Source organism: Paramisgurnus dabryanus, chromosome 6 (assembly GCF_030506205.2).
Source record: "Paramisgurnus dabryanus chromosome 6, PD_genome_1.1, whole genome shotgun sequence".
NCBI lineage: Eukaryota > Metazoa > Chordata > Actinopteri > Cypriniformes > Cobitidae > Paramisgurnus > Paramisgurnus dabryanus.
The window spans coordinates 48,683,477-48,698,283 of record NC_133342.1 but is presented as its reverse complement, the minus strand read 5'-3'; the positions used below and the strand labels follow the sequence as shown (position 1 = coordinate 48,698,283).

At 35.1% G+C, this 14,807-nt stretch overlaps 1 protein-coding gene across 1 annotated transcript in view; it reads left to right on the top strand.

The window, feature by feature from the left end:
- cacna1eb (calcium channel, voltage-dependent, R type, alpha 1E subunit b) overlaps positions 1-14,807 on the top strand; it is a 301,888-nt gene that overhangs the window by 188,675 nt on the left and 98,406 nt on the right. Inside the window, exons 15-18 of the mRNA XM_073815042.1 lie at positions 3,264-3,333; positions 7,648-7,765; positions 7,946-8,013; positions 8,329-8,396. Of these exons, the coding sequence (XP_073671143.1) occupies positions 3,264-3,333; positions 7,648-7,765; positions 7,946-8,013; positions 8,329-8,396 (324 nt within the window). The remainder of the gene's footprint in view (positions 1-3,263; positions 3,334-7,647; positions 7,766-7,945; positions 8,014-8,328; positions 8,397-14,807) is intronic.

Sequence of the window (14,807 nt, the reverse complement as noted above, 5' to 3'; positions counted from 1 at the left end):
AACAAATTATTGCTGACTTCGAGGACATTGTGCTAGCCACGCATTGATGTGTGTGACGTGTTTGTCTGCAAGTATGATGCGACTGGCTGCTGCCTGCCAGTGTGTTGCAGTAAAATAACAGGAGGGGAGACGGTCCCAAACACACTGCATATTAAATTGGGTTGTCACTTCACCTTTTAATGCTTAATCCTGTTCTGTACACACACACTACCACCGGTATTTACGTACAAAAAAGCAGAGGACCTGGCAACACTGCAAGACCGCGCGCTGTGACGCAGCCTCACAAAAGAAGCGTACAATACACAACGCCCGGACGGAGGTTCATTGCCAAACACTTATTTTGTTAGATTATTTTGGTCAAAGCTGTGAGTGATAAGCACGCGAGACGGCAGAACATTGCTTTTGTTATTTCTGTGTCAATCATCACATTTTCGGGAGTGAGTCTTGTTCCATACAGACATGAAACAAACATTTAGGGGATTCACTCCCGCATTTAAATGCGGTTGTCACTCTCGAAAGTTTGCAGTGTGTACGAGACGAGACATTGATTAATTTCTCATCTCAAGTTCATGCTGGTTTTAATATTGCACATGACGTGGACTCGACTGTACTCGGGATATTTTCCGAGTCCAAAATGTCCAAGTCTGTGTCAAGTCCGAGTACAAATTCACCCGAGTGCGTGACAAGTCTGAGTACATTCAAAATTGGACTCGAGTCCGGACTCGAGTCCGAGTCCAAGTTCGAGTACCCCAACTCTTAATATAGATATATATTCTGTTGTTTACATCAGATCTCGCATGAACATCTTGCAATAGAATATAATATACAATCTGAGGACTATTGTAACACTATATGAGATTACACTTTAGGTTCCGCTAAACACATAAACCCTCGGTTAAACCTTGTTTCTAAAAGTAGGCGGGAGTATAATACATAATATCCAAACAGCGCTGTCAAATGTTGTGACGTCATCTGACTCGCTTGTTCCTCCAATGACTTCATGGAAAATAATGATAGACAGAACATGCAGCCAATTAGATAATGAATCCAACAATCTTTGTGTGATGTTTTATTTCCTGGTTTGGAAACTGCATTATATATGCTAACATAAGGATAAACAATAATAAGAACAAACATGTATGCATGTAAACAAAATACTTTTATTTTGGGGCTGTCTGGCACTTAGAAAAGGCACCAGTCTTACAAAAACTCTTACAAGAACCTCCGTTTTGGGCCTATTGACCTCAAACGTGAAACATAACTTCTTTAGACTTGTGGCTTTGGGATCATTGCATTTCTAGGTTTCACACACATATTTATTAAAGTTTTTTAGTAATAATAAAGATGTCTAACGTTTTTAATTTTGAACTTAAATTTTGAAACCTGAAATGAAGCTCAAAGTGTCTTCTATCTTATGATACCACAGTTATGCTTATACTTTAAATGGTTTAGTAAATAAAACAATTTTAGTGAAAGTAGGTCCTTTCATGGTTTGAGCTAGAGTGCGGGTGCTTTTCAAGAGGTTAACCCTTTAACTGCCACACCAAGTAAAAGGCATTTGAAAAATATTTTGTTTGCATTTTTTATCTACTTATGTCACTTGTTAATACACTCAATGTATTTTTTTCAACACATCCCATCCTTTTTTAAATATCGGCCTCTACCAAATGGTTGATATGTCACTTAAAGGAATTCATACACATACTATGGAAATCAGAAAATATGAACTATAATACTATTTTTTTATTTATTGAAGTTAAAATATTTCAGGTTTTCATTTTAACACAAGCAATTTTTCATGTTTTTTTTTTAATACATGGCATTTTAGTTTAATTTATGATTCAAGAAACACACTACCAAGTGTGGTAGTGCAACAGGATTTTTTTTACCTTTTTTGATAAATGAACATTTCTCTGTAAACCAGCAATGGTGTGTAGAGTAAGCCAAAATTAGAAACAATCCTTCATACAATATAAAACATAATTTAAGAAGTAATTTTTAATTAATTTATCAGTAATTATCATTTCCATAAATTAATTATATGAATTCATTATAGTTATTTTTTTAAAATATCCAGAAGTTGCAAAAAATACATACTTAAGAAATTATCTCTATATATTCAATAAGAAAAAACAACAGTGTGTCAAATTCATAGCTGTGAATGATCAGAAATTTATATTTCTTAGCAAATAGTACATTTTGACTGCAGAAATTAATTATCTGAAAACATTACCTTAGCTTTTCTACATTTACCATAAAGTGACAAATCAGCCGTTTGGTTGAACGTGTTTTTGAAAAATTATTAAAAACATACAAAAAAAATGTCATGGTACCAAGTAAAATAATTTTGTAAAGTAAGGTAAAGTAAAGTAAGCTCTTAAAGTGTAATATGACAAAAATATGCTTTCCTTGCAAAATGTCAACAAGAACAGTTCACATGGCAGGAGTGATTTCTTTCTCTCTAACATCCGTCTAAGAAGATGTGTTGTGAAAAGTGCTGTTGATTGACACACTGATATATCTTGGATTTTTTTGGCCATAACATAGCTCAACCAAATAGTAGAGATGTGTCAATCAGCTTGAGTTAAATTAGGTACTCCTCTCAATAAAATATAGAAACTCGAAATGTGCTCTACTGAACAGCAAAGCAACCTTTGCACCCTGAATTGAAGTGAATAACTGTAACATTAAATTTACGTAATTTAAATGATGTTTTACCTTTAAAATTTCTTGGTGTCTTGAAAAGCAGCCAAGAGGTATGTTTATCTTTTTGCATAGTTTTTTGAGATAAGCATCTGTCACAGACAGACATATTACAAACCCACACATTTAATACATGCACACTTGAGGCGTGACAAAGCTCCTTGAGAGCAGAGTACTCCATATTCTTTCGAAATGCCCTCAGCAAACTACGCCAAATGCCAGTCAGTCCACGCAACACTGAAAACACCTCCCTATAATGGTCTGATTTATTTTACGTGTTAATGAGTATTGAATAATTGCTTGCATTAACGTGTTTTTATTACTATATTTGAACCGTCTAGCCATATGTCTTCTACTATTTCAACATATTTTCTCTGTACATTTTGTTCTGAAAAGCATATAAATGTTAAAAACTTAAGATAATGCAAGAAATGTTATGACTAATTAAAATAAAAATGTACAACTGATAAAATGACATGAACTGGAAAGTGCATTTTTACAGTGCAGATGTTCAAATGGAGTTTTAACTAAAGCTAATTTTACTGTTCCTTTTTCCACAGGTTCATCTTTGAAGACTACACTCCTACTAATTTTGATACATTTCCAGCCTCCATCATGACTGTATTTCAGGTTTGAATACCTAGATTTCTTGAATCACTGAAGTATTTCTTTAATAGTCTTAAACACTGAAAACACTGGTACCACATTTGGAACAAATCACCAAAAACATCACTTTAAATAAATCATATGCAGTAGTTTTAGCTACTAGTGAGAATGCCTTAATTTTGGATAAATGTATGGATTAAATACACTACCGGTCAAACATTTTGAAACACTCACTTGTTCTTTAATAATAACAAACTATAGAATAACATAAATGTAACTATGGGAATTACGTAGTGACTATAACATCCATAATAAATCAAAGCACTGAAATATTTTATCATCTGATGTGAAGTCCCCCTTTGCCTAGAAACTGCAAACCGTACTCGTGTCATTTTATTAAGAAGCTTCTTAAAGTTTCACCTTAGGATACGTTTTAAAGAATATTGAAGGAGTTCACATTTTATCTAAGCTCTTATTGCGTGCTTTTCTTCCATATTCAGCATAAGTTATCTATTTAAAAAATATTATTTTAAATACAATTTTAAAATAGTTTTTTAATAACAGAAATTAATCTGCTATGAAAGTAATTTCAAGCATTTAACCATACAGATACCTTTAGATTAAATTATTTTTAAGAAATTGTCAAAATTTTGGCCTGTTGTGTATGTATTGCATATTGATATATCAGATATCACCCTAATTTTATTGGCTGATAATGGATCAGATAATGTGTTAAGACGTAGGCAGCCTACAAATGCGACCTCCGGAGGCTGCAGCCTTCGGATTGAGAAACGGCCACAGACTGAACAAACTCATTTGAAATAGACCAATACAGGTCTAGTCTACAATGACAACAAAACACATAAGTTACCTTACACCTATACACGATGTAACAAGTCTTCAGTTCCACCAACAACATAATATAACAACAATGCATACCAGGTAGTAAAAAACAAACGTGATCTGTAGCATAATATAAAAGTGTACTCACCTTAAAATAATCGCAGCGGCTCCCACAGGAGTAAAATCTCAAAAGAACTCAATCTTTCCTCTCATGTTGATTTTTGCACACACGGTTTTCTTCAGACATGAGCTGAATGAGCTGATGATGGCACAGAACTGCCAAAACTTGATTTTTAGACTGCTTACAATAACCAGCTGCCCCAAAGGAATAAGACATATAAATCTACAATCCTGTATGCTTACTGTATAACCATCTTATATCATTTATATCTGCTATGTACCAAACTACAACCAAACTCTATTTTAATAAAAGGACGTCTGATACAAAATATAAACGTATATGGTATGCTGCTGGTGACTTGTCATTGGCTGTTGTATTTGAATAAATAATTAGGTGAGTCTAAGAAAGGATTACAGGGGCTATTTTGGGGAGGTTTTCTATAAATATTATTTTAATTCATATAATAATTTATATTATTATGTTTAATATAATAATGCGTTAAATTATCTGAGTTAAATTTTAAAGAGTTAGAAGGTGTGACTGCCTCAGATTTAGATTGTCTGAAAGTAAACAATCGGGCATGACAGCCGACTGCACAAGGCTTTATGTCTGGCATTTGCTTCCCATTAACAAATAATTTCAGAACTTAAGAGAGCTTTGCAAACATTTGTCATTCATTTTCGTGTCTTTAGAAAAAATTACATAAAACATGATCGCATGCAGCAGTGCTTTAAGGGCTACTTACGAGTTGCTATACACTTGTCAAGTGCTGAAATGTCGCCTTATAAAATTACTCGTAAGTGTAGCACACGCTTGTTTTTGAAAGGTTGAGCCTAATGATGTTCATGTAATATTATTGCAAATAATAAAAACAATTTTGGAGCCGCTGGTGGGCAGTGCTGTGACACGTAGCGCAGATGCGGGGTTCTTTGATGATCCCCTTTTCTGCTCTCCACCTCTACTTACCTGTCTTCTCCTTACAATACTGTCTGGCAAGTAAAGGCAAACATGACTATTTTTTATTAATGACTAATGTTTTAATAATTTGTGCAAACTGTAGTACCTCATAAACATGTATACTGTATATATATATTGTGTATATATATATATATATATATATATATATATATATATATATATATATATATATATATATATATGTGTGTGTGTGTGTGTGTGTGTGTGTGTATATATATATATATATACATAATCAAGGGTAAATGAGATAACAAGACCTGGGAAACAACCAGCACCAGGAACAATAAACAAAAGAACTACACAGAACTACAAACATACACAAGAAAACATGACTTCAAAATAAGAAACATTGACTGGGGAAACACAAGACAGGATTGTGACAGAGTGGTTTCCAGATGTTCCTAAAGAAAATAAAGAAGACACAAGAGTCCAGATGGGTGGAGGAATGGTGGCAGGGCAGGAAGCCATGGAGGTGTTGGCAGAACCAGAAATGTTAATAAACGTTATTATATATAATACATGATAGTATTGCTTTTATATGTACTTTAGCGATTCAGACTGTAAAAATAATTGATTTAGCAAAAAAGAACAATACATATACATTACATACATGCATATCAGTGGTCAAGCCATTTAAACTTTTTATTTATCTAAAAAATAAACGTAACGTGATTAAAACGCTATAAGAAACATTGCACTAAAGGGAAACACAGGGGAATCAGACTTAGACAGAACACCGGATCCATAAAAATCACGGTTTAATGCTAAAACACTTCACAACCCTACTGCGGAGCAGTCACTTTCTGCAACCAGTTTGGCTCCGCCCACAAAAAACGTCATCTCTGTTTGCAAACACAAAAGTGGTCTATAGTTCCCAACTGGAAAAGTATTGGTCCGTAAAATAATAATTCAGAAAGGCAATATTGACGAATTAATCTAAAATATTTGTATTCATCCCTACCTATGTACTTGAACAATTAAAGCTGTTACTAATGTATGTGATGGGAATGTGCCTTTCAAAAAAAAAAACACATGAAACACAGTCTGACGTAGTGAAGTACTTTTCAAATGTAAATTATGCATAAGTAGGCTAAAAATGACTTCTCCAATAACAGCCTTTGTAATCCCCATCAAATAAGTTCCAAAAATGGAATTAGCATCCCAAATGTAAATTAATTGACGTGGCGTACATATGCTTTCATTAAACAAGGCCCATATCGGCTGTTGCTGGAAATTACATTGTTTGGTCACAATTCATTAACACAAACGTTAAATTGGGTTAATAATGTAGTAAAGTACACAGGAAACTCATTATGACATTTTGAAGTACTTTACACATGAAAACTGTGCATAAATATTCTCAAAATGAATAAATATGCTCAAAATGACTTGTCTATTGACAGCCTATGGAGGCCATTCTGTTTAAGCTATGACTGGGATGCTATTTTGGACAGTTTATAACTTAATATATATATTTGCAAGTTATTTAAGCCTTGACTGGGATGTTCATTTATACTGTAAGTTGACTGGGATGCTGTTTTGGACAACCGGTTTTAAGGCACATCATGCATATTTACGAGTTTTAATTTGCATGAACCTGCTTATGGTGTTTTATGAGTGCTGTGTTATAGCTATCATTAAAAGGCATGATGTGTGCAGATTTTGGGTCATAACTTATAAGAGACCTTGCAGAAAGATGTGCTAAATAAAGTGTAACATGTTCGTAGTCTAGGGTAGAAGGAAGAGGACGGAAACAGATGAACCCACATACTGTAACCTGACATGCCCCGAAGCGCCATAAACGGTCAGGTTAATGCATCTATTTGTTAATTTAACCGATATGAGATGCTGGTACCATGCAAGTCACTAATTTACTGTAGATGTAGTGCGATATGGATTTTGTAGGCAAAGACAGAGGCTTGTTATAACGTTATGATGGGGGGTATGATGTTAGCTCGGGAGATAAATATTTAGTAAAAGCATCTCCCAACTAATGGCAATGTCCCATAACCATTCTTTTAAATAGCATATTATGTTTAAAATGATAGATGAAGTGCTTGTAGAAACTCTAGCAGAAATGGTCCTTTTTCATGATTTGCATACTTCAGAATGGATTTCAAAAATGAATGGAAACCACCGGTGTTGAGATTGCTCTCGTTTTGTGAGAAATCTCTAAACTTCTCATACATTCAATAGACCAGTTGGGGTGGGGCTCGAACTGCGTTGCTCACGATCATTGTCTGACTTGTCAAACAGATGAATTGAGGGTAAAAAGAACTTATTTATTTATTTATTTTCAATTCCAGGGATCATATAATTAAATGCCTGTTTGCTTATTAATTATTCTTGTTTATTTATGTTTATTAACTATTTTGATTTTCACATTTCTTAAACAGATTCTTACTGGAGAGGACTGGAATGAGGTGATGTACAATGGAATACGATCACAAGGAGGGGTGCAGTATGGAATGTGGTCCTCAATCTATTTTATTGTTTTAACATTGTTTGGGAACTGTATCCTTTTTAGTGCCCTATGTTTTGGAAGACTTTTCTGGAAAAAGTGCAGAAAATAAATGATGTGTTTTATATGTCTTTGGCTTTAATTTAGTTGTTACGTAGGTGATTTTAGGCATGTTTATGTTTGTGAAAACATCTATTCAAATAATACTTACTTCTTAACAATGCTATGAATAGACACATTGCTTAATGTATTTTTGGCCATTGCTGTGGATAATCTAGCCAATGCACAGGAACTAACTAAAGTAAGACATTTTAATCTACATTTTATGCAAGATATTGTAAATGCTATTAAGAACTCAGACAAAAATCCCTTTCAGTGCATCTGATATGTTTTCTTTTAAATTAGCATATTTTTACCAGACTCTTAACCGATTCTGCCAACATAGTGCTATTTCTAAATGACCTGAGGCTGGGATTAAGCTGATTTTAAGATAAAGTATTTGATGAATGTGTAATACACGGCAAAAGTTAATACAATTATCTCATTTTTGACATAGGTGGTGTTTAGCGTTTTTTGCATCTGAGCTTCTCATATATTAACAGTATGTTTCTTTAAGGAGGAGGAAGAAGAGGAGGAAGAGTTCTTTAATCAGCGGTATAAAAGCAGAGAGTTTGGCCTCTCTGAGTAAGTTTTTCTGCATATGTTTTTTAGGACTGTTACCCATCTTTTTCCAATTGAAAATAATTTAAAGGAACTTTAAAAAAGTAAAACCTTAAGTAACTGCCTAAAATGAAAGCCCCCATTCTGACCATGCTGACTTCCAAAGAATCTTGTGCTTGACACATGCTTTGAAACCTTATGCCACAATGTTACAATGTTAGTTCTCAAACCCATCAAACACAGAAGTGCCATATATAAATGTACCATTTGTCTCTTGTGTCTTTTGATCAGTGTTGGTTCTGGTCAAATCTTAAAGGAAAGAACAGAAAAGAATTAAATGATATGAATAAAACTGACAACAATCAAACTACATAAAACTACATTTGATAAAAGTCACTTGTCAATAACACACATAATACATTGTAATATTCATGTAGAAATAGTCTACTTATGTCTAATTTGGTGTCTGAAATAGACTGTAGGTAGACACAAAACGTTTAATGATAGCTGAGTAAAACTGCTATCTTTGTTCCCTTTTTTAACCAGTTTAGTTCAGTTACCAATATTAAAGGTGCCATATGTTCCTGTTTTAATACTATGAATGAGTTTACGGTGCGCAGTATAACATGTGTTCAAGTTTACTTTGTGAAATAAATGAAGTATTTTTCACACAATTTATTTTCTCTATATCGCTGTTTTCACTGTCCTAAAAACGGGCTGATGTTTTCCTTGTCATATAAAGTCCCTCCTTTAGAAATAGTTGTGATTCGACAGCAGCTTCGCACACGTTGTCTGGAAAGTTCATGCCAGATTGAGGAAGCTGTCCTCAGCAAGGACATTTCAGGGCAGAGGATGTGAGCGGTGCGGTAATATTACCATCAGAGCGCAGAGCGCTTTTCCGAAAATTAACTTTACTTTACTTTACTTTACTTTATACTTTATTGTCTCATTTCTGAGAAATTTGTCTTGCACATCATAACACAGCCAGTACAAAAATATATAACCATACAAAAACATACAATGGATAGATAGGGTTAAGTACCCAATTACAATATACACAATTTTTCACAGAATAAAAACTAGTTACCGCATACACAATCTCTAAAACGTGACTCAAAAATTTGTAATACATAAATGTAAAGTAAAAATCAACGTTAAGAATAAGCAGGGAGAAGAAATTGAAAGGGAGTGCGGAGAGACTGTAAGAGTTAGCAAATATTCATACTGGAATCTGAAGCCACATTGCCAGAAAGCACAAGGATGTGCTACGAAAACATGGTACATTATGGACACAAATTAACAATAATTTTTCTTGCTTAGTCTAAAGCAGTAATTCTCAAAGTGTGGTCCGCCAAACCCCCCCCAGTGGTCCGCCAAAAGATGACATAAATTAGGCAAGTGTTTATACCAGGGCTATTCAATTGGCGGCCCGCGGGTCAGACCCGGCCCCCAAGGTAATTTGATCCGTCCCTTTATGTAGTCTGTAAAAAAGACATCTCTAGAATAAATTTAGTAAGTTAGACAACGGGCCCTACAGTTACGAGTTGATGCGCGTGCGTCTGTTTCATACAGCATGAGCTGCAGACACAAGTCACGTGACTGGTGCGAGCAGCTGTGTCAAGTGTTTGTATTCGCGCTTTGGTCCACAAGTTCAACGCGATCGCCTCCCCCGCTCGCGCCCGCGTCTCAAGACGCGATAGCTGACTGTGGTGAGTTAAGAGACCAGACTCTATGGCTGTTTTAACTTTGTTGTATTTCCAGCTTTAAAACACTGCCTTTTCCGACAATTGTTGTCTGATAAGTCTGCTCAATTATGACTTGCTTATCAACAATGACATTTACGTTACATGTCGTAATAAATGAAACTGCCGTTTTTCCAAAATTCAAAGCATCGTTCTAACACAATAATGCAATTTAAACGAATAACAGTTAATCGCCCGTCGCTCACTGCCCATTTGCACCACTGTATGCGTATCGTGCTGACAAACATACACCTGATTTCACTGCTCTTGCGAAATCTAAAAACATATTCTGTCTTATTAGAAGCTAGCCTAATCTTTGCCAATTATTAAGATGGCTGTTGTTGTTGAAATAGGGCTACTGTAATAATTAGCTTTGACAAAAAACTGCATGAAACAATGTTATGTTCCATGTTATAAACTTTTTTGATATGTGCACTGAAGTGAGTAAATGAGTTAAATTCTCAATGAGTGTGATATGGATCTTATTTACCGATTTAAATGTAGAATAAAGCTTAATGTCAAGCATAAACTGAAAGCAGCTAAAATCCACAGATCTATTAGTTTTGTAATGTACTAGTTTTTGTTTCATGTTTAAAATCCCTGTAATTTCAGTGATTTTGGACATTAAGGGGAATTTTTTTTCAGCATTATATTGTTACCATAGATACAACCATAAACTTCCACCACCTCAGTTTTAAATTAATGGCTCTTTGGAATGACATTAAGTGGGACCTAGGCTGTTACAGTATGTTTAATTGCAGTTTTATTTCACATGTGCAGTTTGTTGTTCATATTAAGCTGCAACTCATTTTACATTTACTTTTTCAAATTAAATAAAATTCATATAATAATTTCTGAACATAGCATTGCATTTGTGTTTAAAAAATTAGTTTTTGACTTAAAACAGTTGCATATTAAACTTAAATTTAGCTTATCCTTCCTATTTTGTTGTTTTTTGGGGGGCGTGTTAGAGTCAGATTCTGTTAGGTGGTCCTCAGAAAAATATTGGAAGATGAAGTGGTCCTTGGGCTGAAAAAGTTTGAGAAACACTGGTCTAAGTATTGCGATAAATCTAGAGTTTGTTTCCAATAATTTGAACAGTTTGTTCCTTGGAACAAATATTATTGTAATATTTCATAATTACATTTATTATTACTTCAAATTATGAATTAGTCTTGTAAAACATGTGGATGTCGTGGAAAGTTTGTTGAATTATATCCAGAGCTCTGTATCAGTTAAACTGGATCTAAGATGTAGCTAACAAACAACTGTACGTAAATACAGAACAACACACTTCAGAAGTTACTACACCATTTTAAAATATTATTTAAAAAAAACTTAACCGAACCATTAAGCATACAGAATTTAGATGTAGGCAACAGTAAATAATAATAATGATAATAATAATAATAATTATTATTATTATTATTATTTGTTCTTAAAGGTGCCCTTCCTCTGTCGTTTTTATTGCTTTATACTGTTGTCTGAGGTCTACTCATGACGTTTGCATGGTTTTTACATCCAAAAACATCAAAAGCAATAAGTAATAGCCATTTTGTATCCTGATTTTGAGGCTGGTTAGAGAAATGATCCGTTTTAATGGGCGGGCTGCATTGACGACTTGGAAGTAAACGCCCACTGCTATGATTGGATAACAGTTTTTCGTTCAAACTAACTTTCAATTTAATCTCACGTGTAATCAGTTTAATGTTAAGTGAGTGTCTTAAAACACAGTGTCTTTCTTACACACATAATCATAAACCCTTTTGACACACACACACACACACACGTGTCTTTTATCGTCAGTTTAATGTTAAGTGAGTGTCTTAAGACACAGTGGCTGCGTCCCAAACAGCATACTTCCATACTATTTAGTAGGCAAAAAGCACTACTTCTCGTATTCTTTGCCTACTATATAGTATGGAAGTAGGCGGTTTGGGACGCAGCGAGTGTCTTTTTTACAGTTTAATGTTAAGTGAGTGTCTTAAGACACAGTGTCTTTCTTACACACATTATCATAAACCCTTTTGACACACACACACACACACACGCGTGTCTTTTATCGTAAACCCACGCACAAAAACACACACACAAACACGTCTTTTATCGTAAACCCACACACAAAAAAACCACACAAACACAAGCGTCTTTTACATAAACCCTTCGACGCGCGTGTAACGAAAGCACAAACTTTTATTACATTCGATGCGTGTGCATCATGAATTCGCGTGAATCGCGTCCCTCTGAAGAGAAATCCTGGCCGCAACTGATAACACATAGTACTAAAGTCTTTTAGTTTTACAAACACGCGTGTCTTTTATCATAAACCCTTTCAAAGCGTGTGCAGCATGAATTCGCGTCTTTCGGAAGAGAAAACACCAGCCGCCACAGTGACACATAAGACTTTACTCACATAAGCTGCGCCATTCTGTCCGGATCCAATATTGATAGAGGAGCATTGCTTTTTAATCGCAGTCTCTCTTCAAATCCAGCGTTCTTCTGAACATCCAAACATGTAGCAACTGTTATGATTCCCTCGTTTAATAGGAATGATGTCTCGACGAAAAACAATGGCCCGAATATGGTACGGTTGACGTTTAGCCATCCTTGCTGTAACTTGTTATGAAAACTAACTCAACTACACGTAATATGTGGGCGCGGTCTCCAGTTGAAGAGCTCATGAATAGTAATGACCTCGATCAGTTCCACGTCACACTGATAAGCTTTTTTAACTGACCTGATTTCTCCGCTTATTTCTTTTCAGTGGCTACAGCTGACAGAGGAGGTGGAAGTTGATTTTCACATTCACGACACAACACAAACACATATGGACCTAACACATATCAAAAAATACAAGTAAAAACGGTTTTATGTAGAAGGGCCTCTTTAACAGAGATAACACCATCAAGGGAGATAAAGAGTGTTTTTTCCTCCACAGCGTCCACCATTCTTTGTGTCATATGCATTTAAAGGGGACATTCCACAAGACGTTTTTAAGATATTGAATAAATCTTTGATGTCCCCAGAGTACATTATGTGAAGTTTTAGCTCAAAATACCCTATAGGTAATTTATTGTGGCATGTTAAAATAGGCACTTTGTGGGTCTGAGCAAACATGCACCGTTTTTGTGTGTATCCCTTTAAATACAAATGAGCTGCTCAGGTGGGCGGAGTCTCAAGCGTTCGCGCTGTAGACAAGGCATTGCATTCTCTCACGAAAGAAGTTAGTAAGAGATGTTCAGCATTATATATTTGAACAAGTTTAAAAAGTCAATCATCTGTTTTATTCATACTAAATACATGTTTATCAGCAGATGGGGAACATTGTGGAATAAAAATAAAGAATTTAAGGTCTCATGCTGCCAAGTGTTTTAAACAGGCACAATGATTTTCAGCATGTTACAATAAAATCAACTCTCACAAACACTCAGAAGTTTACTTTTTGACCAAACCACACGAGCACATTTAAATGATCTGTAATAAAACAACACGTTTAATGCTTAAACTTTGGAGAAACAGATCAAATGACATGTTTAAGTTTATTGTGATTGAACACATTCGTTTTTCTGTCAGTCTCTCACTCTCTATCTTGTAACTCCTCGTATTCATTTGAAACTTCAGAGAAACATTAAACAACATATTTACTTATTGTGTATGATAGTGAATACGCGTTGTTCTCTCAGTCTGTCTCGTGCAGTGCATTAATCCTCGTGTTCATTCATATAAACTTCAGAGAAACATATTAAACAACATCTCTCTCTCTCTCTTTCGTTTGCTCACTCGCTCTCTCACTCTCTCTCTCTCTCTCTCTCTCTCTTGCACTAAGATAACGTTAATCCTTTAGAACTTTAATTCAACGTAGAAAGATTATTAAAATTACAAGTTATAAGATTGTAGGCTACTGTTTGAGTTTGTGGGAATACAAACGTGTCATGCTGTCAGTCATTCTTTCTCTCTGACTATCACACTCAAGGCAGCATCATGGTTGGATAGCGCAGATGAAGGGGCGGTATCATTATAATAAGATCCCCTACCTACGTCACGGGGGGAGCGAAATCCGAATGACCTATATATTCACATGCTTGCAGAGAGAGCCTTACCAAAACAAAGTTACAGGGTTGCTATTTTTCATGTTTTCTGGGTTGGTAGAAGCACTGGGGAACCGATTATAGCACCTAAACATGGAAAAGTCTGATTTTCATGGAATGTCCCCTTTAAATTACTGCATTTAATTAAATCACTTTTATTTAGAACATTTAAATGGATAAAAACTAATTAAGCTGTAAGAATGTTGTTCTGAAACATAACTGCCATTTATAAACATTGGCTTCTGTCACGGGTGAAACCAGGTAAGACAGGATGAGGCGAGATGCGGATCCAAATGCAGTTTATTCCAGACATGTAAAAGTAAACAAGGCCAAAAACAAGAGCTAGAAACACACAAGGGACAGCGACATCATACAACAATCCACAAACACAGAATGAATAAGCAGGGTATATATGCATGACTAAGACCAATGACAAAGCAGAAACAATCAGTAACTAGGACAACACACAAGGGAAAAAGCATGATCACAATGAATATCCATGGTTACAAAAAAGGGGGCGGAGACACTAATTAACACAGGGAGATACAACTGGGAACAAGGGTATACATGAACACAGGTGAAACACTGGTACACAGAGACATTAT